The 25,492-nt window shown below is 44.0% G+C and overlaps 1 protein-coding gene across 1 annotated transcript in view; it reads left to right on the top strand.

Annotated features, from left to right (window-relative positions):
* LOC311139473 (myosin-binding protein C, fast-type-like) overlaps positions 1 to 25,492 on the top strand; it is a gene marked incomplete at both ends in the record, with an annotated part of 32,409 nt that overhangs the window by 4,357 nt on the left and 2,560 nt on the right. Inside the window, 26 exons of the mRNA XM_084174355.1 lie at positions 6,493 to 6,513; positions 6,852 to 6,866; positions 7,582 to 7,656; positions 7,811 to 7,959; positions 8,165 to 8,282; positions 8,700 to 8,748; positions 11,291 to 11,347; positions 11,434 to 11,606; positions 11,841 to 11,973; positions 12,187 to 12,311; positions 13,530 to 13,635; positions 13,791 to 13,951; positions 14,099 to 14,264; positions 14,582 to 14,688; positions 14,788 to 14,817; positions 14,939 to 15,078; positions 15,315 to 15,474; positions 16,242 to 16,346; positions 16,565 to 16,753; positions 16,878 to 17,012; positions 17,179 to 17,346; positions 17,478 to 17,566; positions 17,845 to 18,040; positions 18,859 to 18,998; positions 19,224 to 19,383; positions 21,864 to 22,000. Of these exons, the coding sequence (XP_084030481.1) occupies positions 6,493 to 6,513; positions 6,852 to 6,866; positions 7,582 to 7,656; positions 7,811 to 7,959; positions 8,165 to 8,282; positions 8,700 to 8,748; positions 11,291 to 11,347; positions 11,434 to 11,606; positions 11,841 to 11,973; positions 12,187 to 12,311; positions 13,530 to 13,635; positions 13,791 to 13,951; positions 14,099 to 14,264; positions 14,582 to 14,688; positions 14,788 to 14,817; positions 14,939 to 15,078; positions 15,315 to 15,474; positions 16,242 to 16,346; positions 16,565 to 16,753; positions 16,878 to 17,012; positions 17,179 to 17,346; positions 17,478 to 17,566; positions 17,845 to 18,040; positions 18,859 to 18,998; positions 19,224 to 19,383; positions 21,864 to 22,000 (3,104 nt within the window). The remainder of the gene's footprint in view (positions 1 to 6,492; positions 6,514 to 6,851; positions 6,867 to 7,581; positions 7,657 to 7,810; positions 7,960 to 8,164; positions 8,283 to 8,699; positions 8,749 to 11,290; positions 11,348 to 11,433; positions 11,607 to 11,840; positions 11,974 to 12,186; positions 12,312 to 13,529; positions 13,636 to 13,790; positions 13,952 to 14,098; positions 14,265 to 14,581; positions 14,689 to 14,787; positions 14,818 to 14,938; positions 15,079 to 15,314; positions 15,475 to 16,241; positions 16,347 to 16,564; positions 16,754 to 16,877; positions 17,013 to 17,178; positions 17,347 to 17,477; positions 17,567 to 17,844; positions 18,041 to 18,858; positions 18,999 to 19,223; positions 19,384 to 21,863; positions 22,001 to 25,492) is intronic.

Below are 25,492 nucleotides of genomic sequence, written 5' to 3' on the forward strand. Positions count from 1 at the left end.
GGTCGAACCTGTTAAGGAGGGTAAGAGCTTTTCTGGCTAAACGTGTTAGTTGCGTATGTGTACCCTATGTGTGAGTTCATATTGCATCATGTAAGGCAGCTCTACTCAACATTTAAGTCCGGTTCCTCTCACTTAAACCCTCTTATTTATATTGGCAGAAGAGCCACCTGTAATAAAGGGTAAGAGCTTTTCTGGCTGAATGTGATACTTACGTGAGTGTATGCAATGTACGAAGATAGCATTCTGTATGAACAGGTGTTTGTGTGTAACTCATGCCATATTTACTCAGCAATTACTCAAGTTCCTCTTCTATAATAATAATAATAATAATCTCTTCTAAAAGCCCTTAATTTTCTTGGCAGAAGCCCGGTCTGCTATAGAGGGTAAGAGCTTTTCTGGCCTAACATGTCACTTGTACGGAATGTGTGTGTGTGTGTGTGTGTGTGCGTGCCTGCGTGCATGAGTGTGAGTGTGTGTACGTGTGTTTGTGTGTGTTTGTCTGTGTGAATGCTGACAAGGTGCAATACTACTTATTCAGTTCATCCCCTAAAACCAGCCTGCTGCAGAGGGTAAGTGCTTCTCTAGCTGAATGTGTTACTTGTATGTGTGCGCATACTATTATGTGGAAGTGTACCTGTGTGACTGTATGTGTTTATGTATGTGTGGATATGTGTGTATAATGTGCATCATGCTAGCTTTACAAATGGACAAAACAGTTTCTCATTCTAAATTCTAATTCTACTCATGCTCAATTAATGCCCTGCTTAATATCTTATCATTTTCATTAACAGATGGTGTTACAGATGGTAAGAGCTTTTCTGGCCTAATGTGTCACTTGTAAAAATGTGTGTGTGTGTGTGTGTGTGTGTGTGTGTGTGTGTGTTTGTTTGTGTGCAGGACCGGCTCTAGCCTGTTGGGGGCCCTGAGCGAGATTTGGTTGACTAACAAAATCAATGGGGGCCCCCTGGAGTTCAGGGCCTCTAGGCACATGCCCTGCGTGACCGGTCGGTATTCGGCCATGATTACTACAAGTTTAGATAGCTGGCTAGACTAATTTACCAATCTAAAAGTTGTTAGCTGATATGGCATATTGAGTGACTGACATAACAAGAGAACAATTTTGAACTTGCACGTTGTATTCTATTATTCAACAGTAAATTGAGACCCCGACTGAGTTTTATTTGGGGGAGGGGGTTTGGGGGCCCCCTAGCGGCCTGAGGCCCTAAGTGACCGCTTTTGTCTCTTATGCCTGGAGCCGGCCCTGTTTGTGTGTACAAGTTACATCATGCTAACATAAAAATCTTATAATTTTCATTAACAGAGGCCCAGCCTGCTCCAGAGGGTAAGCTTTTCTGGCTGGATGTGTTACTTGTACAGAGTGGGTGTGCAATGTGCATCATGCTAGCATTACTAGTCATGTTAGTGAATGTGTTACGTGTGTGTCTACTATTATGTGGAAGTGTACCTGTGTGATTGTATGTTGATATATGGGTGTCTGGTGCATCATGCTAGCATTACTAAGTTATTTCACACCCTGCCTAAAATATTATCATTAACAGCCTGTTATAGATGGTAAGAGCTTTTCTGACCTAGCGTGTCACTTACATTTTTACATTTTAGTCATTTAGCAGACGCTCTTATCCAGAGCGACTTACAGTTAGTGAGTGCATACATTTTCATACTGGTCCCCCCGTAGGAATCGAACCCACAACTCTGGCGTTGCAAGTGCCATGCTCTACCAACTGAGCTACACGGGCCCACTTGAACAGAGAGTGTGTGTGTGTGTGTGTGTGTGCGTGTGCGTGTGCGGTGTATTTGTCTCTATAAATGTGTACAAGGTGCATCATGCTTAACAACTCGTGTTAGTTAAATGTATCCCCTAAATCCTCATTATCTTTTATTAACAGAGGCCCAGCCTGCTACTGAAGCTAAGAGGTTTTCTGGCCTAACATGTCACTTGTGCATAATGTGTGTGGGAGAGTGCGTGCTTTCGTGCGTGTGTGTTTGTCTGTGTACCTGCAAAGTGCAACATGCTAGCATAACCACTGTGTTAGTTCAATCTGCTAAAATAATGTATTAACAGAGGCCCAGCCTGCAACATTAACACAGGCCCAGCCTGCAACATTAACACAGGCCCAGCCTGCAACATTAACACAGGCCCACACGCAACAGGGGGTAAGAGCTTTTCAGTCTGAATGTGTTAAGCCTTCATTTACATCCCACGCAGTATGCAACGCAACAACTACAATAAGCTAGGCAAAATGGCGATCCTGCATAGTTGTGTAGCTAAAATACGCAGACATGTGCAGCCCCGCAATTAGAAACTCGATGCAAGTACGCAGGAGGATCACCATTTAACGTAGCTAATTGCATGCTTGATATGCGTACATACGTATGGTATACAGTGCATTCGGAAAGTATTCAGACCCCTTGACTTTTTAGACATTTTGTTACGTTACAGCCTTATTCTAAAATGGATTTAAAAAAATGTCCTCATCAATCTGCACACAATACCCCATAATGACAAAGCAAAAACAGGTTTTTAGAAATTTTTGCAAATGTATAAAAAAAAAAAAAAACTTATTTACATAAGCATTCAGACCCTTTGTATGAGACTCGAAATTGAGCTCAGGTGCATCCTGTTTCCATTGATCATCCTTGAGATGTTTCTACAACTTGATTGGAGTACACCTGTGGTAAATTCAATTGATTGGACATGATTTGGAAAGGCACACACTTGTCTATATAAGGTCCCACAGTTGGCAGTGCATGTCAGAGCAAAAACCAAGCCATGAAGTCGAAGGAATTGTCCGTAGAGCTCCAAGACAGGATTGTGTCGAAGCACAGATCTGGAGAAGGGTACCAAAAAATTTCTGCAGCATTGAAGGTCCCCAAGAACACAGTGGCCTCCGTCATTCTTAAATGGAAGAAGTTTGGAACCACCAAGACTCTTCCTAGAGCTGGCCGCCCAGCCAAACTGAGCAATCGTGGGAGAAGAACCCGATGGTTACTCTGAGAGAGCTCCAGAGTTCCTCTGTGGAGATGGGAGAGCCTTCCAGAAGGACAACCATCTCTGCAGCATTACACCAATCAGGCCTTTATGGTAGAGTGACCAAACGGAAGCCACTCCTTAGGAAAAGGCACATGACAGCCCATTTGGAGTTTGCCAAAATGCACCTAAAGGACTATCAGACCATGAGAAACAAGATTCTCTGGTCTGATGAAACCAAGATTGAACTCTGGCCTGAATGACAAGCGTCATGTCTGGAGGAAACCAGGCACCGCTCATCACCTGGCCTATACCATCCCTACGGTGAAGCATGGTGGTGGCAGCATCAGGCTGTGGGGATGTTTTTCAGTGGCAGGGACTGGGAGACTAGTCAGGATCGAGGGAAAGATGAATGGAGCAAAGTACAGAGAGATCCTTGATGAAAACCTGCTCCAGAGCCAAGACAACGCAGGAGTGGCTTTGGGACAAGTCTCTGAATGTCCTTGAGTGGCCCAGCCAGAGCCCGGACTTGAACCTGATCGAATATCTCTGGAGAGACCTGAAAATAGCTGTGCAGCGACGCTCCCCATCCAACCTGACAGAGCTTGAGAGGATCTGCAGAGAAGAATGGGAGAAACCCCCCAAATACAGGTGTGCCAAGCTTGTAGCGTCATACGCGAGACGCGTCATCCGGAGACATTTGAAACCCCACCTCTTTAAGGAATACCTGGGATAGGATAAAGTAATCCTTCTACCCCCCCCCCCCCCCCTTACCCCCCCCCCCCCCCCCCCCTAAAAAAAATAATAAAAAAAACATTGTAAAGTGGTTGTACTACTGGCTATAAGGTGAATGCACCAATTTGTAAGTCGCTCTGGATAAGAGCGTCTGCTAAATGACGTAAATGTAAATGTAAATGTAATACGCAAGAAGACTCCAGGCTGTAATCGCTGCCAAAGGTGCTTCAACAAAGTACTGAGTAAAGGATCTGAATACTTATGTAAATGTGATATTTCAGTGTTTTATTTTTAATACATTTTTGCTTTGTCATTATGGGGTATTGTGTGTATATTGATGAGGGCAAAAAACGATTTAATCCATTTTAGAATAAGGCGGTAACGTAACAAAGTGAAGGGGTCTGAATACTTTCCGAATGCACTTTATATTAGCCTTCACTTGTTTGTGTGTATCCTGTATACATATTTGCGGAAGTGTCATGTGGGTGTGGGTGTGGGTATTTCGGTGTGTGCTTCTGCATATAGAGTACCAGTCAAAAGTTTGGACACACCTACTCATTCAAGGGTTTTTCTTTATTTTTAAAATGTTCTACATTGTAGAATAATAGTGAAGACATCAAACTATGAAATAACACATATGGAATCATGTAGTAACCAAATACGTGTTAAACAAATCAAAATATATTTTAGATTTTAGATTCTTCAAAGTAGCCTCCCTTTGCCTTGATGACAGCTTTGCACACTCTTGGCATTCTCTCAACCAGCTTCGTGAGGTAGTCACCTGGAATGCATTTCAATTCACAGGTGTGCCTTGTTAAAAGTTAATTTGTGGAATTTATTTCCCCCCCCAAAAAAAGAAAAGTTGGCTTCTAAGTTCTTTTATCAGAGGCGAAGCCCCCTGAGACAATAAAGGGTACTGTAACAAAAAGGATTGTAGTGAAGTGACTGTATGAATGCACAAATGTATCAGTGTGTGTGTGTGTGTGTGTGTGTGTGTGTATTTGTATGAACGAGCATGTATGCCAGTGTCATCATGGGTAAGCCTATGTATTTTTATATGTCTTGTTTTTATGATCTAGTATTTCATATATTCACATATCCACATCTCTGCACATCGTGCGGTGCAACTTTTTTCTCCAGTCACAGACTCAGTACACAGGGACAGGGTATATTTGGTTGTTGTTTAACCCTTCGCTGTCCGCAGTACTAATGTCTATGTACCAATTGTTTCTTTTCATTCAGAGGGAAGTGAGGGCGGAGATGGTAAGGAAAGGAAACAATACACAACTACCCCTCTGTGTTTGTGTGCTTCCCTGCTTCTTGTCAATCACCTGGTTAACGTGCATGTCTGTCAGTCTCAGTCACGGCACGGTCTGTTGGTGTGTCGGAGACCTGAGTGTCCGTCACGGTGGACTGACAAACGGAGACTACTGAATCCTGGGATTGCTCTGGCGAAGGCCTTCATAGTCTGACTGTAGCAGTACAGACCATTGTATAGGGCAGTCAGTAATGGAAGAGATCCTGCAGGCCTATTTTATGGGTTTATGGATACTGTATCATTTATGTAGAGATCTTTAGGAATCATCTGTTGGTAAGTTAGACCCAGAGAATCAGTCTGACAGATAGCTGTTGAGATATCAGCGCCGACTGATACTAATTACTAGAGATCAGGGGTGAGTTTCCCAAAAACATAAAGATCATATTGGCAAAATGCCAAAATGGCATAAAGATCATCATTTTTCTATTGCTCATGAATGGATTTAAGATTATCTTTAGTGCTAAATATGATATTTATGTTTTTGGGAAATTCACCCCTGATCTGTTGAGATTAGACATTACATGATACAGTATCATGGTTTCGCCAAAGCATCCAAGTGAAGGAATTGTATTAAACATCAAATGACCTTGACTTGAAATTGATGCAGAGTGAAAACATAATCTAAATTACAAATGACAAAATGATATATACTGTATATATTTACTCTGGGTATATATCGTGACATGTGTGTATTTGTGCACTTACTAAGGTAATGGTTTAATAGAAGGATAAGTTGATGACAAGTTTTGCTGTTTTTTGTTGGGTTAGTTCAAATACTATTCCTGCACAATACCATATCCCTTATCATTCATCACTATAAGTACTGTATTGCAAAAGATGTTGGTATGAAATATCAAGGTATTATCTGTTCCTGAAGTGTTACAGTAATAATGAATTAAGTGATATTTACCTACAGTAATATTTCCCATAATACGCATTATCCCCCATAATAATCTGACTGAAGAATTTGGATGGTTTTGATGGTTGCCGGTTCTGCTGTTCCATTTTAAGGTGTTGTATATCGCTGCACTCCCAACCTCTCACAGTTTCAAACCGCAGTGAGTTTCCAATGTGAGAGCGAAATAGTGTAAAGAGCTGAAGGCAAAGTGTCCCTTGGGTGCTGTTCCAGGATCAGCTTGACTTACTCACATTCTAACTGAAACGATTTAAATCACACTACAGAACTGAGCCTGGATCTGTGCACAGGGGTCACTTGATTCCAATAAAATTAACTGAGCCCATAAAAGCAGAGAGAGGGTCATAGGCGGTGTGTCTCTCTGAGTTTATGGAGGTGCATGACCTCACTTGACTCCTGACCCTTGTTCCATTCTCTCGACAACCTTTTCACCCGATGGATGCTCACCCGGGGTCCTACTCACTCTACTCGATTGGTCAATCGATATGGCTTTTTACTTACTTCTCTATGCTTATAAACTCTCTTTTTCCGTAGAGCTCTTGTCAGATTCAGAAGGTGAGAGAACAAATAAATTGTTTTCCGTTTGCATCGTTAATAATTCCCCTAAATTCTCAAGAATAGTCATGATGAGTACAGTGTCACCAACTGGTTTGAAGTTTGAATTTGACGACTGAGGAAATAACTCATTAACCGTTTAGTTTTTACCTCAATTTTGAAAAGTGTTCATCCAAGTTAGAGAGAGAAGAGAGAGATGTTTTGTGTGTGTGAGAGAGAGCACCTGCAGGTCAGGTTTTCATAACTGTTCAGTAGACGCTCATCTTTCAGATTACAGTAAAGATACTGTAGCTAATGTGTTCCCTCGCTGTGTTTCTCTCTCTTTCTTCCTGATACAGAATTGCCTGATGATGGTAAGACAAACAAATACTTAAGCTTGTATTTGTCTATCTGCTGACACAAAACAATGCAATCCTTTTTTTAAAAGGAGGGAGCACGTAAAGGAACAGGAGCAAGCAGTCATGCTTTGATAATATCACAACATTAAAGAGCTATATTTACTTTTGTCAAAGTGGGAGATGACTAGTGGAAAGGGATGGATAAACATGTCTTCAGATGTGTTTTTAGTTCCTTGTTCATTCCCTGGAGGGCTTACCTTACTGCTGTTAGAGGCCCTCTTCTGGTTTTGACTAGACACTTGGATACTGACCCTCAGTTAAATACAAGACTGATGTCATGTGACATGATTTCTCATGATCATCCATTATAATAGCGGAGACATTTCAGGGAGTGGAAACATTTGCTGCAGCACTTTTCTCTGTCTTTGGGAAAAGCTGTTGCTAAATGTGGATACAAGAAGTCTCAATAAGTCACAGGGTGAACAAAGGCAAGCTTTACCTCTGACCTTTTGATCTTGCTGCCTAGTAGACAAAATATAAATAAATTAATGGATGAAAGAACAACAAGATAGAGGGATTTATAAACAAAGGTTAGACGCTTTGGTCTAATGTTTGTTCTACTGTCTCTATTTGTCTGTTTACTGATGTTGTTGTGTCTATGATGTCTGATGAGCAGTCATCCATGACATTATTCTAACCCCTGACCTCTATGACCTCTCCCTATTTTTAGAGACTGTCCCAGGGGGGCAGTCCGAGCTGACCGGACTATTTGTAGAGAGGCCAGAGAGCACTACAGTAATCAAAGGTGAGACCCCGGCCCTCTTCCCCCTCTCTGAGACATACTGTAGCACTCTGAAGTTTGGATTGACACTCACATACGGATCATACATAAGAATCCTAACAACACCAGTATCTAGAGGTTAGAATTGCTGATTGTTGATGTAAATTGTGGGTGGCAGGGAAGAACGTCACCTTTGTGGCTAAAGTGGACTCATCTGACCTGCTGAGGAAGCCCAACATGAAATGGCTGAAAGGGAAGTGGCTGGACCTGGGTAGCAAGGCCGGCAAGCACGTGCAGTTTAAAGAGGCCTATGACAGGAACTCCAAGGTGTGTGTGTGTGTATCACTGTTTTCACATTCTCTCAAATCTGCACAAGTGAAAGTCTACTGTACATCTGTGTTACTCTTTTGTGTGTGTGTGTGTGTGTGTACCGTGTGTACCGTGTGTGTGTACCGTGTGTACCGTGTGTACCGTGTGTGCGTGTGTATATATTGTAAGGGTGTATGTCTTCCTCTCTCACCATCTCAACTAGGTCTACACATATGAGATGAGCATCATAAAAGTAGTGGAAGGAGATGCAGGTGGCTACCGCTGTGAGGTCACCTCCAAAGACAAGTGTGACAGCTGTACATTTGAAGTCACAGTGGAAGGTGGGTCCCTCCCAGGCCATCATTGTCAGCCATTTAGTCGTGTATCTGTCACTTAACCTGTGGTCAGTGAGTGTGTCAGTAAGTCATTCAATATTTGATACAGTATGTATAATGATGTGGGCGGCAGGTAGCTTAGTGGTTAAGAGCGTTGTGCCAGTAACCGAAAGGTCACTGGTTCTAATCCCCGAGCCGACTAGGTGAAAAATCTGTCGATGTGCCCTTGAGCAAGGCACTTAACCCTAATTGCTCCTGTAAGTTGCTCTGGATAAGAGCGTCTGCTAAATGACTAAAATGTAAATGTGGCAGGTAGATGTTATTCAGTGTCAGTACTCAGTCCATTATTCATCCAGATTTTTCAACTGTCTGTCAGTTAGTCCAGTGCTCCTATCACCGTTCCCTCCCTCTGTCATGTTTCAGCCGTACAAGAGGAGCAGCCCGCCAACATCCTGGATGCCTTCAAGCGATCGTGAGTGTCACTGTCAGGGTGGTTCCATTCAACATATCATCTATCATTCTCTCCCACCTCACATATGTTGGTTATTCTCTCTATCTTTGCCTCTGGGCATCTGTCCCTCTCTGTGAGTATATCTTCCCCTGACTGTCTTTCTGGCTCCCATATCTGTGTTTGTAGGTGTCTATGGTGTCTGTGTGTTTTGGCTTCACTATATGTCTGTCATTGTACTATACATCTGCCTTTTCTTTTTGTCTTTATCTGTACATTCATGTCTATTTGTGTATATGTCACTTACTGGTGTGTCTCTGTGACTTACTGTTGTGTCTCTGTGACTTACTGGTGTGGCTCTGTCACTTACTGGTGTGTCTCTGACTTACTGGTGTGGCTCTGTGACTTACTGGTGTGGCTCTGTGACTTACTGTTGTGTATCTGTCACTTACTGGTGTGTCTCTGTCACTTACTGGTGTGTCTCTGTCACTTACTGGTGTGTCTCTGTGACTTACTGGTGTGTCTCTGTGACTTACTGGTGTGTCTCTGTGACTTACTGGTGTGTCTCTGTGACTTACTGGTGTGTCTCTGTGACTTACTGGTGTGTCTCTGTGACTTACTGGTGTGTCTCTGTGACTTATTGTTGTGTCTCTGTGACTTACTGGTGTGTCTCTGTGACTTACTGGTGTGTCTCTGTGACTTACTGGTGTGTCTCTGTGACTTACTGTTGTGTCTCTGTGACTTACTGGTGTGTCTCTGTGACTAACTTGTATGTTTGTTTGTGTGTCAGTTGTACATTATGTGACCATGTGTTTCTATTTCTGTGTCTGTTCAGTATGTATATCCCTGTATGTCTGTATCTCTGTATTCGGGTGTCTTCTCTTCCCTGTCTCCAAAGACTTGTGTTTCAGTATGTGTGCAGCAGCTCTGTCTCTCGCTGTAAAGCTGTAGAAAATCCCTCTGTTTGTTGGCATGGTGCTGCCGCCAGTCAGTTCGCTCTAGTCACTGTTTCAAATATGATTTCCTCTCCTAATAAGACAAAAAGCAAGGGTAAGAAAGGAAACACAACGTTCAAAGGACCATTTCATATTGTGTTTTTGTGTTTATTTTGTGAATTTCTGTAAAAAATAAAATAAAAAATGAAAAGATATGAAAAAAGAGATGAGATACAAGCGTGAATTTAAAGTTTGAAAACCCAAGACGCCAAATAACCTTCCACACCACAAAGGTTGTTGGATGGGTTAGTGTTGACCTTGCCACAGCATGTGGCGGTCTTTGCGTTCCAACTCCCACTGTCAGTAAGTATGGAGAATCCAGTCATTGCGATTCATCCGTGTGTACCCCCATCCTCCTCCTCAGCGATTCCGCATCTGGCCTTGCTGCCTCTCTGTTATAAGGCAGCCTTGTCCTAAGCTTCTTCCAGAACCTGAATCCATTGTGTGTGTTCAGAATCCATTCTTTGGGATTCTCTTCGTGTGCTTCCATATTCCCACCTTTGGAATTCTTCATCTGTCCACTGTGTGTGTTCAGATCTGAAATAGCCCTTGCTTCCCCTCATGTGTTCTTTGTCATGTGAGGCTATTTCTGGTACTGTATGTCTGTCTAAGTGTGGCCCTTTTGAAAAGGCCTCAAGTGGAACTAGTGTATTTTCCCATGGATTACATACATTAGAGATGCAATCATGAGGTGTCATATGTGTGGATCTTTATGTGAGTGTAAGAAAAGTGCTGTGTGGGTGTGTATCAGCAGTACCTGTGTGTTCCACCTGTGTGTGTGTGTGTGTGTGTTATGTGTACATTGATACAGTATCTACTGTGTATATATGTGTCAATGTACAGCCTTGTACATGTACAGTGTATCGGTGTTTGGGTTACATTCAGTATTGACCTCTATTTGTTACTGTGTGTTCAAATGTGCGAGTGTGTGTGTGTGTGTGTACACTAGTATGCTGGTTTTTATGTCCCATTGAATTTAGGCGGGCAAAGTGTCAGTATGCACTTATTCATCCCACTATGCTCTATATGCTCACTCATTATCATCCTGTTTTGTGTTATCAGAGGCATAAAAGGCGCCAAAAAAGGGTAAGCCATGGCTACAGACACTGTGCGATACTGTGCGATCACAGTGTACTGTCTGTATATTTGTGTGTATATGGGAATTCCGTCCCTGTTTTTATGACTTTTATATCAATACTATATCGTTGATGTGTCTTTACGTTAGAGAAAGTGAATGTGTGTGTGTGTGTGTGTGTGTGTGTGTGTGTGTATGTTCGTTCGTCTTTGCACAGTGTAGTGTAGTACCATCTACTGTATGTCCAGTAACATTCTTTCTCTTCCCTGTCCTCTTCCATATTTTTGTAAACCAACAATGATTCACCACTATAGCATTGAAATAGCACAGATATTCATTGTTGATTGATCATAAGTAAAACCTTAGTATACAACATGTATATTTGTATGTACAGTATACTGTATATTATTTTTGAAATGAGCGACTCCTCTAACCTGACCTGACCTAACACTGTAGGAAACCTAATTCTCCCACTCGTACCCTTTCTTGTCCCCAGGGGAGATGCAGGAGAGGATGCAGGTGACCTGGACTTCAGTGCCCTCCTCAAAAAAAGGTAGGAGTGGAGTTAACTCCATTATGAGCAATCACACATACTCTCACACTCTCACACAATCAATCTCCTCTCCCCCTCTCTTTCAGGGAAAAAAAGGCGAGGGACGAGCCCAAAGAGGAAGTGGATGTGTGGGAGATCCTGAAGGATGCTAAGCCATGTGACTATGAGAAGATCGCCTTTGACTACGGCATCACAGACCTCAGGGGCCTGCTCAAGAGACTGAAGAAGATGAAGAAGGTGGAACCCAAGAAGAGTGACGGTGAGGGGAGAGAAAGAGGGAGGGGGGAGAGAGAGATACTGGAGGAGGAAGTAGGCAAGCCGTGGGCATTTATACTTGAGAGTGTTTGGGAAAGGGAATGCAGTACTATAGTGAATGCCCGAGGGGCTCTAAAAGGGAAGTAGTCTGGTGTATTGTGTTGCTGGGGTTATTCTGGTTGTTGTGTCTGATGTGTAAAGGCTGGAGACATAACAGTGGTTCTTTCCCGTCACTCAGCCTTCCTGAAGAAGCTAGAGCAGTGTTACTCCGTGGACAAGGGCAAGAGGACCCAGATGCATGTTGAGCTCCATGACCCCAACGCTCAGGTCAAATGGCTGAAGAACGGAGTGGAGATCAAACCCTCCGCCAAGTGAGACAGGCTGCTTTGTGTGTGTGTGTGTGTGTGTGTGTGTGTGTGTGTGTGTGTGTGAACATGCGTGATTGTCAGTATATTTGACTATATGAGCGTGAGTCATTCATTTGTCGATGGGTTGAGCGAGCGACACTCGATCACTAGTGTCTCTGTATGTCCTCTCTGTTTTCTGCCAGTGTCTCTCTCTGCCCTGTCTGTCTGTCATGTCAGGTATGTGTTTGAGTGCGTGGGCAACAAACGGACACTCACCATCAACAAGTGCAACCTGTCTGATGATGCAGCCTATGAGTGTGTGGTGGGAGAGGAGAAGAGCTTCACGGAAGTCTTTGTCAAAGGTAAACACTCAGCATCTTGACATTAGGGGAGGGAGTTGTTCCCTGCTTAGTTCAGTGTCTTTGAGTGTGTAGTGTCTGTCAACATTTACTGTGTATGCAGTATATGTGTAAATGTTTGTATGTGTGTATTAATGTCTATGAACAGTATGTCTGTACAACGTTGTCGTCCTATATTTGTTGTCCAGTTTGTAGCGTGTCTTATGCGTGTTCTGTGTGTCTCGTTGATTTTGGGTAGAGGGGCAAGGATGCATTTGCTCTCAATCATCATGTGCTTTGCTCTCTCTCTGTGCCCACTTATTTCATCCTGTTTTTGCATTATCAGACCCTACAGCAACGGGTAAGCTTTCACCACACAGACACCATTCCAGTGCGACCACCACAGTGTACTGTATGTTGTTGTGGTTATTTAGACGTCCCTGTTGCTTCTGTCAGTGTCTATATCAATGCCGTACATGTTGATGTATCTTAACGTGAGAGAAGGTGTACGTGTGTGTAGCGGATGGCAGCTAGTGGAAGCTAGCTTAGCATCGATCGCACAGTTCAGTCACCTTCCGGAGACCTGAAGTACTGTCGCCCCCCCGCACCAAAAAGCATCCAGGGCTTTTGTGGTATAGCGGTTTTGGCGGAAACTTCTGAGTACGTTGTTGTGTTGTTGTTGTGAGCATGGTACTGTATGGAATCCCGCGGCGGACGGTACAGTGGTGCCGTGACTCAGATCCCAGAGTTGATGTCTATCATCTGCTGAGGTTGCTGCGGAAAAGGAGGAGGTCAGAGGGAGGTGGATGTAGAGGATGGCAGCTAACGGATGCTAGCTTAGCATCACACATTGACACAATGATGATGATGTCACCTTCCCGGAGACCTGAGGTAGTGTCTCCCCCGTAACACAACAGCTCAGTTTTCTGTTTCTATAGCAGTATTAACGGAGACTATGGAGTACATTGTGTTGTTGTGAAACATGGTATCGAATCCTGGAGCGGACTGGTACATGTTACGTGTGCGTGTCTTTGTGTTAGCACAGTATACAGTGCTGTGCCATGAAATGTTCAGCTTCATCATTCTTCCACTTCTTCTGCCTTATTCTTCTGCTTACTTTGGTGTTGAGTTTTCCTGTAAGTGTGGTTGTGTGTGTTTGTGTGTGTGTGTATGTGTGTGTAACTGCCCCCTGGTGTTTTTGTATGAGGTGTATGAGTTGTGTTGACGTCTGTGTCTCCACAGAGCCCCCGATCACCATCACCAAGCTGCTGGACGACGTGCACGTAGTGGTGGGAGAGAAGGTGGAGTTTGAGTGTGAGGTGTCAGAGGAAGGAGCCAACGTCAAATGGTGAGGGACTCATACTAATACCCTTTTTAGTCAAATGACTAAGTAACTAATCAATCAATCTATCTATCAATCTCTGTTACAGCTGTAGCATTTGTGTGTGTATGTGTCTCTCACAACTGTTAAACACTGTCTGTGTGTGTCTCACCCGTTCTCAGGATGAAAGATGGAGTTGAGCTGACCAAGGATGGGAAGTACAGGATAAAGAAGGATGGGAAGAAACACACTCTGGTCATCAGTGAAGCAACCATAGAGGACATCGGAATGTACTATGTTTACACTAACGGGGGAGAATCCAAAGGAGAACTGGAAGTGGAAGGTACCACTTCCAGATATCATACAGTATACTAAAAAAGTAAATTTTTTATTAACTTCATTTTCGGAAGAGTCCGAAATGCTGTCTCTTTCTGCTTTATTTTCTGTCTCTTTCCCTCTCCTTCCCTTCATCTCTGCCCCTGGTGCTCAGCCAAGGAGCTGGAGGTTCTGCAGAGTATAGCTGACCTGTCGGTGAAGGCGTGTGAACAGGCAGTGTTCAAGTGTGAGGTGTCTGATGAGAAGGTGGTGGGCAAGTGGTTCAAGGACGGTGTGGAGGTCAAACCCAGCAACCGCATCAAGATGTCACACATCGGAAGGTATGGCGTCACATTGCTGGGGCTTTGGGGGGTCATTGAGTTTCAATAACTTCAGACAGGCTTGAACATCCTCAAATTCTCCTTCTCCATGGGACCTTGTCAGTACAGTACATATTCTCACTAGCTAGACCCACCTATGGCAGGTGTTTTTACTATGGCAACACTGGCCATGCAGGGAGAGAGCTTTCCCATGCGTTTTATGACTTGATTTTGCATTATGGAACATGTTGCAAGGGTAACTGTGCTTTGCATAATTGTGGGTCACTGCGAGTGTCTGTTGTCTCCTTGGTAATGTTGGGTTGCCGTTTGTTCTCCAGGATCCACAAGCTGACGATTGATGACGTGAAGCCACAGGACGAAGGAAACTACACCTTTGTCCCTGAAGGATACGCACTCTCCCTCTCCGCTAAACTCAACTTCATTGGTGAGAGAGAGAGAGACTCTCCTAAGTTTTACTGAGTACAATGAAGCAGAGCCTACATTTAAATGATACTGATTCATGTGTTTTCCCTGTTTCCCTCAGAAATCAAGATTGACTATGTTCCACGCCAAGGTAGGTGTGGCTATTGTCTCCTATCATCCGTTGGCATTACCTATTTATTACACTGTATTTAATACTGTGATAATCACCCAGGACCACCCGTCCCTCACTGACATTCCTCTGCCCCTCACAGACCCTCCCAAAATCCACCTGGACACCAGTAGCACGGGCAGCAAGAACACTATTGTTGTGGTGGCTGGCAACAAGCTCCGCCTTGATGTGGAGATCACAGGAGAGCCTGTCCCCACCGTGTGTTGGATGAAAGGAGACACTGTGAGGATCTTTCTGTTACATCCTCCTCACACACACACATCAAACCCCTGCCCCAGCATGCCTCTCTAAGGAAGGGGGGCATCAAAGGCAGGGTGTCACTCACATTAACCAACCGATTAGGCCATGCAAGACTCTGAGAGAAAGATGAAATAGTGTGTCCAGGTTACACCCAGTAGCTGAATCACCAGACAGTGTCAGTCCAGTAGTCTAAGTGCCCTCCCTGTTCCTGTCTCTAGGTGATATCGGAGGCGGAGGGCAGAGTGAGGGTGGAGACCAGGACCACTCTGAGCAGCTTTGTCATTGAGGGGGCGGAGAGGCCAGACGAGGGCCGGTACTCCATCATAGTGACCAACCCAGCCGGAGAGGACAGGGCTGAGCTCACCGTCAAGATCGTTGGTCAGTGGTACTCAATTCAATTCAATTTAAGGGCTTTATTGGCATGGGAAACATGTGTTAACATTGCCAAAGCAAGTGAAGTAGATAGTAAACAAAAGTGAAATAAACAATAAATATTAACAGTAAACATTACACTCAGAAGTTTCAAAAGAATAAAGACATTTCAAATGTCATATTATGTATATATACAGTGTTGTAACAATGTGCAAATAGTTAAAGTACAAATGGGAAAATAAATAAACATAAATATGGGTTGTATTTACAATGGTGTTTGTACTTCACTGGTTGCCCTTTTCTTGTGGCAACAGGTCACTAATCTTGCAGCTGTGATGGCACACTGTGGTTTTTCACCCAGTAGATAAGGGAGTTTATCAAAATTGGGTTTGTTTTCAAATTCTTTGTGGATCGCTGTAATCTGAGGGAAATATGTGTCTCTAATATGGTCATACATTTGGCAGGAGGTTAGGAAGTACTCTCTCTCTCCTCTCTCTTTCCAGTCTTCTACTCTCCCCTCTTCACTTCTGTCCCCTTGCCTTTCCTGCTCTCCTCTTTCCCCCACATCTCCCTGCTCTCTCATTTTTCTCTATATATTTTTTGTTCTCCCCCTCTTATGCAATAGAGGTTAACATATATTTAAAAACAATTCAGTAAGAGTGATTCAATAATAGATGTGACATTAATTTATATTAAGTTAGAACCCATTCTGAGCTGGTGAGAACATAGCCACCCCTATGTCCTGTCCTGACTGTTTCTCCTGTCCCCTCCAGATGTGCCTAACCCTCCAGAGAACGTCAGGTGTATGGGAGTTGGCGAGGACACAGCCACCATTACATGGGATCCCCCCAAATTTGATGGGGGTTCGCCCGTCAAAGGTGCATCTTTCCTATTTTTACATCTATCTATTAAGCTATCAATCTCTCTTTTCTCATGCTATCTGTTAATCTCTCTCTCATTACATTGGTCAAATCTAATGATATCGCTCTGTGATGATGTCGCTCTATGATAATGTAATCTCGCTCTGTGATGATGTCACTCTGATGATGTCAGTCTGTAATGATGTAATGTTGCTCTGTGATGACATCACTCACAGGCTACCTGATGGAGAGGAAGAAGCAGGGTTCCTCCAGGTGGACCAAGCTGAACTTTGAGGTGTTTGAGTCAACCACGTACGAGGCTAAGAAGATGATTGAGGGTGTTTTTTATGAGATGAGGGTGTTTGCTGTCAATGGGATCGGCATCTCCCAGCCCAGCGGCAACTCCAAGCCCTTCATGCCCATCGGTGGGTAGACACTTATTACTAGAGCAGTGGAGAGGCGCCTTTCAATCTCCAGATACTCTACTTATACAGTTTACCTCTTTCTTCCTCTCCTTTTATCTATTCTCTCTCTGTCTCTGTCTCTCAGCCCCTACCAGTGAGCCCACTCGTCTGACGGTGGAGGATGTGACAGACAGCACCTGTGCCCTGAAGTGGCGTCCACCAGAGAGGGTTGGAGCAGGGGGCGTTGACGGGTACATAATCGAGTGGTGCAAAGAAGGAGGTGAAGGAGGATTTTGGGGTTGCTGAATAATATTATTATTCCTTCTAATTCACTAATCTCTCCCATAGAATTCCTCTATAGAATTCCTATAAAACTCTATAGATAAACCATCTCATTTCTAAGTGGATGATAATGAATGCTCTTCTGCTATTGGTCCATTCCTTAGAGGATAACTGGGTGGTGGCCAATAAGGAGCCAGTGGACAAGAACACGTACCGTGTGAAGGGGCTGCCAACAGGAGAGAAGCTCTTGTTCAGAGTGGTGGCTATGAATATCGCTGGACGCAGCCCCCCCTGCACCTTGAAACAGTCTGTCACCATCAGAGAGATCATGGGTCAGACTCACACGCTTGCATGGACGCACGCACACACACACTTATCCATAGACCTCTGACACACACAGTAAACACATCCACTTCCATGACTTCTATGTTGACATTCCTCTCTGTCTCCCTCCATGTCTCAGAGTATCCAAAGATCCGCCTGCCTCGCCAGCTAAGAACCAAGTTCATCAGGAAAGTGGGCGAGAAGATCAACTTGGTCATCCCCTTCCAGGTCTGAGAACAGCCAGCACCACACAGTAGTAACCTTCCCCGGGCTAGAGACAGGGCTGACTTCATGTTAGCTGGGTCTCAGGGTGTGAAAAGAAGAGCAAACATTGTCCTGTTGTGCCAAAACTAAACAGTCAGAAAATGAGATATTCTTGCCAGTCAACACCTTTCTCACTTTTGGGTGTTCCTCCTCCACTTCTCCTGTAGCAGCGTCTCACTCTTTAATTCAGTCAATCTCATTTTCATATCAACCCCCCCCCCCCCCCTCTTTTTTCCCCCCAGGGGAAGCCTCGCCCCGTGGTCAACTGGTTGAAAGACGGTGAGCCCCTGGAGAATAAGTCGGTGGGCATCCGCACCAGTGACTTTGACACCATCCTGTTCATCCGCTCGGCAGAAAGGGACCACTCTGGGACGTACACCCTGTCTGTCCAGATAGACAACATGCAGGACAAGGCTGACATGCACATCCAGGTCGTAGGTCAGTCACTGGCACCAACATCATTGGCGCTCTGGTCAAAAGTAGTGCACTATATAGTGAATAGGGTTCCATTTGGGATGCAGGCTATATATAACTGTATGTCCCCGCTCACCCTTCAGTGACTATACCTAGTATGTTTTACTACTTATTACGGTCAAATATGGAGCCACTATGATGCAATTACTTAAATCTAGGATGACACCCAAGAGTTTAAAATGATGATAATTCCTCATTTAATCCTCGGAGGGGATCTAAGACTCCAAAGTAGGGTGGGAATCATCAAAGAGGCTGATTCCTCTCTTCCTCTCCTCTTCTTAATTTTTCCCTCCTGCCCTGACTGCCACCGTACCGTCGCTTTGCTCCCTCCCTCCCCTCTTTCTCTCGTTCCTGCTCCTCTTAGCATCCGTGTGAGGGTCAGGGTGCTGTGTGGCTGGGTGGGGAGATTATGCGGTGGGGTTCCATTGGGATTATTGGTGTGTAGACTGGGATTAGGGTGGGATTAGGGGCCTTGGTCTCCTTTCCCCTGCTGGGAGGTGAGCTAATGAGAGGGCCAGCCTCTTCAGATCAGCCCCCACACACGTTTAGTCACAGCAGCAGCAGCACGGCAGAGACCAGGATTAATGACAAACATCCTGGAGTACTGACGTACATGAGACACACTCCACATGCTCCATTTTTGTTGTCTGTTAAAAGAGATCTCTCTCTCTCTCTGACACACAGATGTACTTCCTCCTTCCTACTTTATCCTCCTTTCCTCTCGCTCTCTCTCTCTCTCTCTCTCTCTCTCTCTCTCTCTCTCTCTCCCCCCCCCCCCACAGACAAGCCAGGTCCTCCTATAAATGTGATGGTAACAGATGTGTGGGGCTTCAACGCTGCTCTGGAGTGGAAGCCCCCCAAAGACACAGGCAACACTGATATTACCGGCTACACCATCCAGAAGGCTGACAAGAAGACCCAGGTCTCCAACTCCCTCCTCTGTCTTTCCTCATCTCTCTCTATAGCTCTCTCTTTCTATACTGTGTATCCACCTCACCTCTCCTTCTCTGCCCTCACTTCCCTCATCCTCTGTTCTCAAACATCTGCCTCTCCTTCTTTTTCAACCTCTCTACTTCTCTGTAAACATCTTCCTCTTTCTCTCTCCCTCCCTCCCTCTCCCTCTTCCTCTCCTTCTCTCTCTGGTCAGGGTTGGTTCACGGTGTATGAGCACAACCGCCGGCCCAGCTGCACAGTGTCTGACCTAGTCATGGGGAACGAGTACTCCTTCCGTGTGTTCAGTGAGAACATCTGTGGCCTGAGCGATGAGGTGGCCTTCAGCAAGAACACTGCCATCATAGGAAAAACAGGTAATACACTACAATACTACACCATACTATAGCCCCTGTGCATGCTCACGCAAACACGCGCAAATGTAGCCTGTCATTACAGCCATAAACAGTGATGCACTTTCAAAACGCAAGATATAGAAATAAACTGTGTTTTACACCAGCATTTTGAGATGAAGGTCATTCATAGCTAATAGCAGCCAATGTCAACTAGGGATATCATGTCACTTCTCTGGAGTCCAGAGCAAGCAGGATCATATGGCCTACCTGTATGTATCGGAGGTTGCAGGATCGGATGGAAACCATGGTTAGGGTAAGCACAAGCCTATAGTATGTCAATCTACAATCTACTATCCCCCATAGTACAAAAGTTCACCTATTCTATTGGTCAAATTGGCCTTCTGTGTGAGAAAGAAATATTCCAAACTTAGTCTGGGACAGTTGTGGGATGCCATAGATCCCAAATTAATACAACCACTAGCATCAGAAAACTTTTTAAAAGCAATGAGGCTGATGCAACAGATCAGAACGTTTAGTTTAAAATGTTGATAAACTATTAGGCTATTTCTTCACATTATAAGCGCAGCAATGTGCACATGACACTAGGCTATAAGCGCGAATGTTCCAAAATGCAATCAATTAGCGGGAAAACACCATTCTCAAAAGTAACCGCAAATGAGATTATGCATGTAATGCATTATTATAAAGGTGCATTTTTATGGTGAAAATTATCTTCTCCAAACTTGAAACTCACGCGCCCCCTATGTATGCCAGTTAGACTCTACACTGGTTGTAAAGCGGATTAATGTGCTTAATTTTAAGAAGTTATTTGGCCACTTTAGTGTGATACAAACCTTATCAAAACATATAGGCCTATGGGTTAGGCTACATGAGGTGTGCGACTATGATTTTAAAATGTTGCATGCGTTTCTAGCCTTACTGCACACAACCTGGGCATCATTCACAAGTGATAATATATAATTCACAAGTGATAGGGTAATATTGTCACCCATCAGACTATTCTTGATTTAATCTTGTCTTTACATATACTAAATAATATATGTGTGAAATTTGTTTCGATTTAGAATGGACCATTATCATGCACCTCTCGAAACAGGGGTAGGGGGAAAAAATACATGTCATCTATGCTCTTAAATAGCGAATGGAGGACGCTTCACCCGTGGTTCATTTTCATGCCAGCCAGGTAGGTTATACTGTAGAAGAAATGTGCTTAATATTAGGAAAGTAGAAAACTGATGGGTTCCTCCTCTATTTAATAGAGGCCGTCAAAATGCTGTTTCCTCACGCAGTTGCTTAGCCAATAGAAATGTTGCACAACATGAGCTCATGGGCTCTCATGAAGTGCTTTGATTTTATTTTTGATTACATTTGCATTGATGTCAGCGTGGTTAGATGGACAATAGAGTGCTGAGTACCAGGCAGTTAGCAAGTTTGGTTGGCTACTAATGACCATCAGCAGCAGAGCTTGGAGAAGCCTAGTTACCATGACTAAACGGTCTTGTGGAATTTGACTGCGGTCATGACACGTGACCGCCAGTGTGGCCGTAATACGGTCACCGAAACAGCCCTAACCATGGTCTGTCTGTAGTCTTTTTCTTCCTCAAGAATATCGTAATAAATTCACCAGAATATGTTACATCTTCATCGCATAAGTATTGAAGGCAGTGCAATGTTACAGCTATCTTTAGAAATATACCCAGTACTAGCCATCCAAACTAGGCCTCTAAAGTATGAAAATTATCAATTAAATCGCCAGGTAGCCTATTGTTCTGGCAAATATGTGTTCGTAGCAGATTGCTAAACTTTATTTTATGTGGATGATTTAAACTTGTAAAATTTTAACAAGTGCTTTCTGGTCACTAATCTGGATATAAACCCACCTTTGTGTGTCAATGCTGATGACTGGTCATTGGTCAACAGTAAAGACGCGCAACTTTTTGGTTCTGAAGCATAGATAAGATGTTTTTGAGACAACAATTTGGTGCAATACTGTAGGCCTATGTTAGTAACCATTTTGAAATATAAAATTACAAATGGTATGTAGCCGATTTAAAATATGTGTGAAAAAAATATTTTTCACATTCAGTTTCAAACTCGTGACCCCCCAAAACCTTCTCGCGACCCCCCGGGGTTTTGAGACCCCCAGTTTGAGAACCACTGTACTACACCACACTACACTACACCATACTATACCAAATGTAGTATGTAGTTATAATAGATAACATGATATACCATGTGGTCCTCTGTAGCTCAGTTGGTAAAGCTAAAGCATGTCGCTTGTAATGCCAGGATAGTGAGTTCGATTCCTGGGACCCCCCAAACTTAAAATGTATGCATGGATGACTGTAAGTCCCTTTGGATAAAAGCACCTGCTAAATGGCATTTATTATTATTATTATTATTATTATTATTATTATTATTATATGGCCTGCTAAACACAGCCATCACAGTCCCCATCCATATCCACCCCCCTCCCTCAGATCTGGAGTACAACAAACCAGCCTTCAAAGAGAAGGACATGAGAGGCTCCCCCAAGTTTACAGCTCCTCTAGTGGACAGGTGTGTCGTTGCAGGCTACAGTACTGCCATCAGCTGTGCTGTCCGGGCCTACCCTAAGGTGAGGATGTGTGTGTGTGTATGTGCGTGCGGGGGGGATTTTTTAGACAATTTGAAAGTTTGCATAGAAAATAGATGCGACAATTACCTGCTAGGGTGCGTTTCCATTTAACTATCTTGTGTCGATAAAATTTTTGGTGTGACGTAATGATGTCACACCTAAAATACAAATGTAGCGGTTGAAGTGTTTCCATTACCCATTTAGGCAAATTTCACATTAATAAATTGGCAACAGCCTGTATGCCCTCCCACCTATCTGTTTCATGCTTCAGGTAGCCCGCATGAATATAATGCAATAATTGACTAATACAGTGAATTCGGAACATATTCAGACCCCTTCACTTTTTCCACTTTTTCCACATTTTGTTACATTACAGCCTTATTCTAAAATTGTTTCTTCCCCTCATCAATCTACACACAATACCCCATAATAACAAAGCAAAAACAGGTTTTTAGACATTTTTGCACATTTATTTTAAAAAAATAACGGAAATATCACATTTACAGAAGTATTCAGACCCTTTACTCAGTACTTTGTTGAAGCACCTTTGGCAGAGATTACAGCCTCGAGTCTTCTTGGGTATGACGCTACAAGCTTGGCACACCTGTATTTGGGGAGTTTCTCCCATTCTTCTCTGCAGATCCTCTCAAGCTCTGTCAGGTTGAATGGGGAGTGTCGCTGCACAGCTATATTCAGATCTCTCCAAAGATGTTCGATCGGGTTCAAGTCCGGGATCTGGCTTGGCCACTCAAGGTCATTGAGACTTGTCCCGAAGCCACTCCTGCGTAGTCTTGGCTGTGTGCTTAGGGTCGTTGTCCTGTTGGAAGGTGAACCTTCGCCCCAGTCTGAGATCCTGTGCGCTCTGGAGCAGGTTTTTATCAAGTCCCTCTCTGTACTTTGCGCCGTTCATCCTTCTCTCGATCCTGACTAGTCTCCCAGTCCCTGCCGCTGAAAAACATCCCCACAGCATGATGCTGCCATCACCATGCTTCACCGTAGGGATGGTGCCAGGTTTTCTCCAGATGTGACGCTTGGCATTCAGGCCAAAGAGTTCAATCTTGGTTTCATCAGACCAGAGAATCTTGTTTCTCATGGTCTGAGAGTCCTTTAGGTGCCTTTTGGCAAACCCCAAGCGGGCAGTCATGTGCCTTTTACTGAGGAGTTGCTTCCTTCTGGCCACTCTACCATAAAGGCCTGATTGGTGGAGTGCTGCAGAGATGGTTGTCCTTCTGGAAGGTTCTCCCATCTCCACAGAGGAACTCTGGAGCTCTGTCAGAGTGACCATCGGGTTCTTGGTCACCTCCCTGACCATGTCCCTTCTCCCCCGATTGCTCAGTTTGGCTGGGCGGCCAGCTCTAGGAAGAGTCTTGGTGGTTCCAAACTTCTTCCATTTAAGAATGATGGAGGCCACTGTGTTCTTGGGGACCTTCAATGCTGCAGAAATGTTTTGGTACCCTTCCACAGATCTGTGCCTCGACACAATCCTGTCTCGGAGCTCTATGGACAATTCCATCGACCTCATGGCTTGTTTTTTGCTCTGACATGCACTGTCAACTGTGGGACCTTATATAGACAGGTGTGTGCCTTTACAAAATATGTCCAATCAATTGAATTTACCACAGGTGGACTCCAATCAAGTTGTAGTGTGGTGGGTGATTTGAAGGAGTCAGGCGCAGGAAGGTAAATCACAGAATACAAAGTTTATTCCGGAATACAGAGTTACGCAGGATAGCGTCAAACAGTCCAGTGCGCAAAACAGGCGCACTGGAACAAAACAGGCACACAGGGAAAATATACCCCGGCAATACAAAACACACGGAGCTCAACCGAGCTACTCTCTCCTCACATTAAACAATCACCCACAAGGACAAGGGGGCAGAGGGAACACTTATACACATACTAATGAGGGAATATGAACCAGGTGTGTGTAATAAACAAGACAAAACAAATGGAATGATGAGATGAGGAGCGGCAGTGGCTAGAAGGCCGGTGACAACGAACGCCGAAGCCTGCCCGAACAAGGAGAGGAGGCAGCTTCGGAGGAAGTCGTGACATGTGGAAACATCTCAAGGATGACCAATGGAAACAGGATGCACCTGAGCTCATTTTCGAGTCTCATAGCAAAGTCTGAATACTTATGTAAATAAGGTATTTCTGTTTGTTCTAAAAACCTGTTTTCGCTTTGTCATTATGGGGTATTGTGTGTAGATTGATGAGGATATTTTTTTTTTTAATCCATTTTAGAATAAGACTGTAACGTAACAAAATGTGGGAAAAGTAAAGGGGTCTGAATACTTTCCGAATGCACTGTATTTGCCATATTCTAATAATTCTCATGTGCCAACGTATTGCCATGGTCCGTGCCATGGTGAAACTTGCACTCCTGTAGATCTGAAATAATTGGATGGTGAAACTTGCCAGCCAACCAGAAAAGCAAGGCTAAGCAATTCAGGCATTCCTGAAAGTCAGGACAATCCATGTGTTGCAAATAAACATTATTTTTGTACACTGAACAAAAATATAAACACAACTGAGTTGCAGTTCATATAAGGAAATCAGTCAATTGAAATTAATTCATTATGCCTGTCAGGGCGACGTGTATGCAGTGAGCGAAGTCAAGCGCAGGACACTGAGCTACTAGCAGACAAACTTTACTTTCACAGTAATCAAAATACAAACAAAACCTCCAATCAGAGAGGAACAAAATACGCATACACCCGGACACTGCCGACCTCACGGAAAACAATCACACACAATAACTAATGAGAGACAGGGCGTTATAAAGGGAATACAATGTAACATAATGGGAAACAGGTGAAAACAATCAGGACAAACTAGACAAACACCGAAACATAGATCGGTGGCAGCTAGTACTCCCGAGCAAGGAGGAGGGGCAGCCTCGGCTGATTCTGTGACAATGCCCTAATCTATGGATTTCACATGACTGGGAATACAGATATGCATCTGCTGGTCACAGATACCTTTAAAAAGAAAGTAGGGGCGTGGTTCAGAAAACCAGTCAGTATCTGGTGTGACCACCATTTACCTCATGCAGTGCGACACATCTCATACACATAGAGTTGATCAGGCTGTTGATTTTGGCCTGTGGAATGTTGTCCCACTCCTCTTCAATGGCTGTGTGAAGTTGCTGGTTTTTGGCGGGAAGTGGAACACGCTGTCGTACACGTCGATCCAGAGCATCCCAAACATGCTCAATGGGTGACATGTCTGGGGAGTATGCAGGCCATGGAAGAACTGAGACATTTTCACACTTCCAGGAATTGTGTACAGATCCTTGCGACATGGGGCCGTGCATTATCATGCTGAAACTTGAGGTGATGGCGGTGGATGAATGGCACGACAATGGGCCTCAGGATCTCATCCCGGTATCTCTTTGCATTCAAATTGCCATCGATAAAATGCAGTTGTGTTTGTTGTCCGTAGCTTATGCCTGCCCATATCATAACCCCACTGCCACCATGGGGCACTCTG

The sequence above is a fragment of the Coregonus lavaretus genome, assembly GCF_964263955.1.
Source record: "Coregonus lavaretus genome assembly, chromosome: 2".
Lineage (NCBI taxonomy): Eukaryota > Metazoa > Chordata > Actinopteri > Salmoniformes > Salmonidae > Coregonus > Coregonus lavaretus.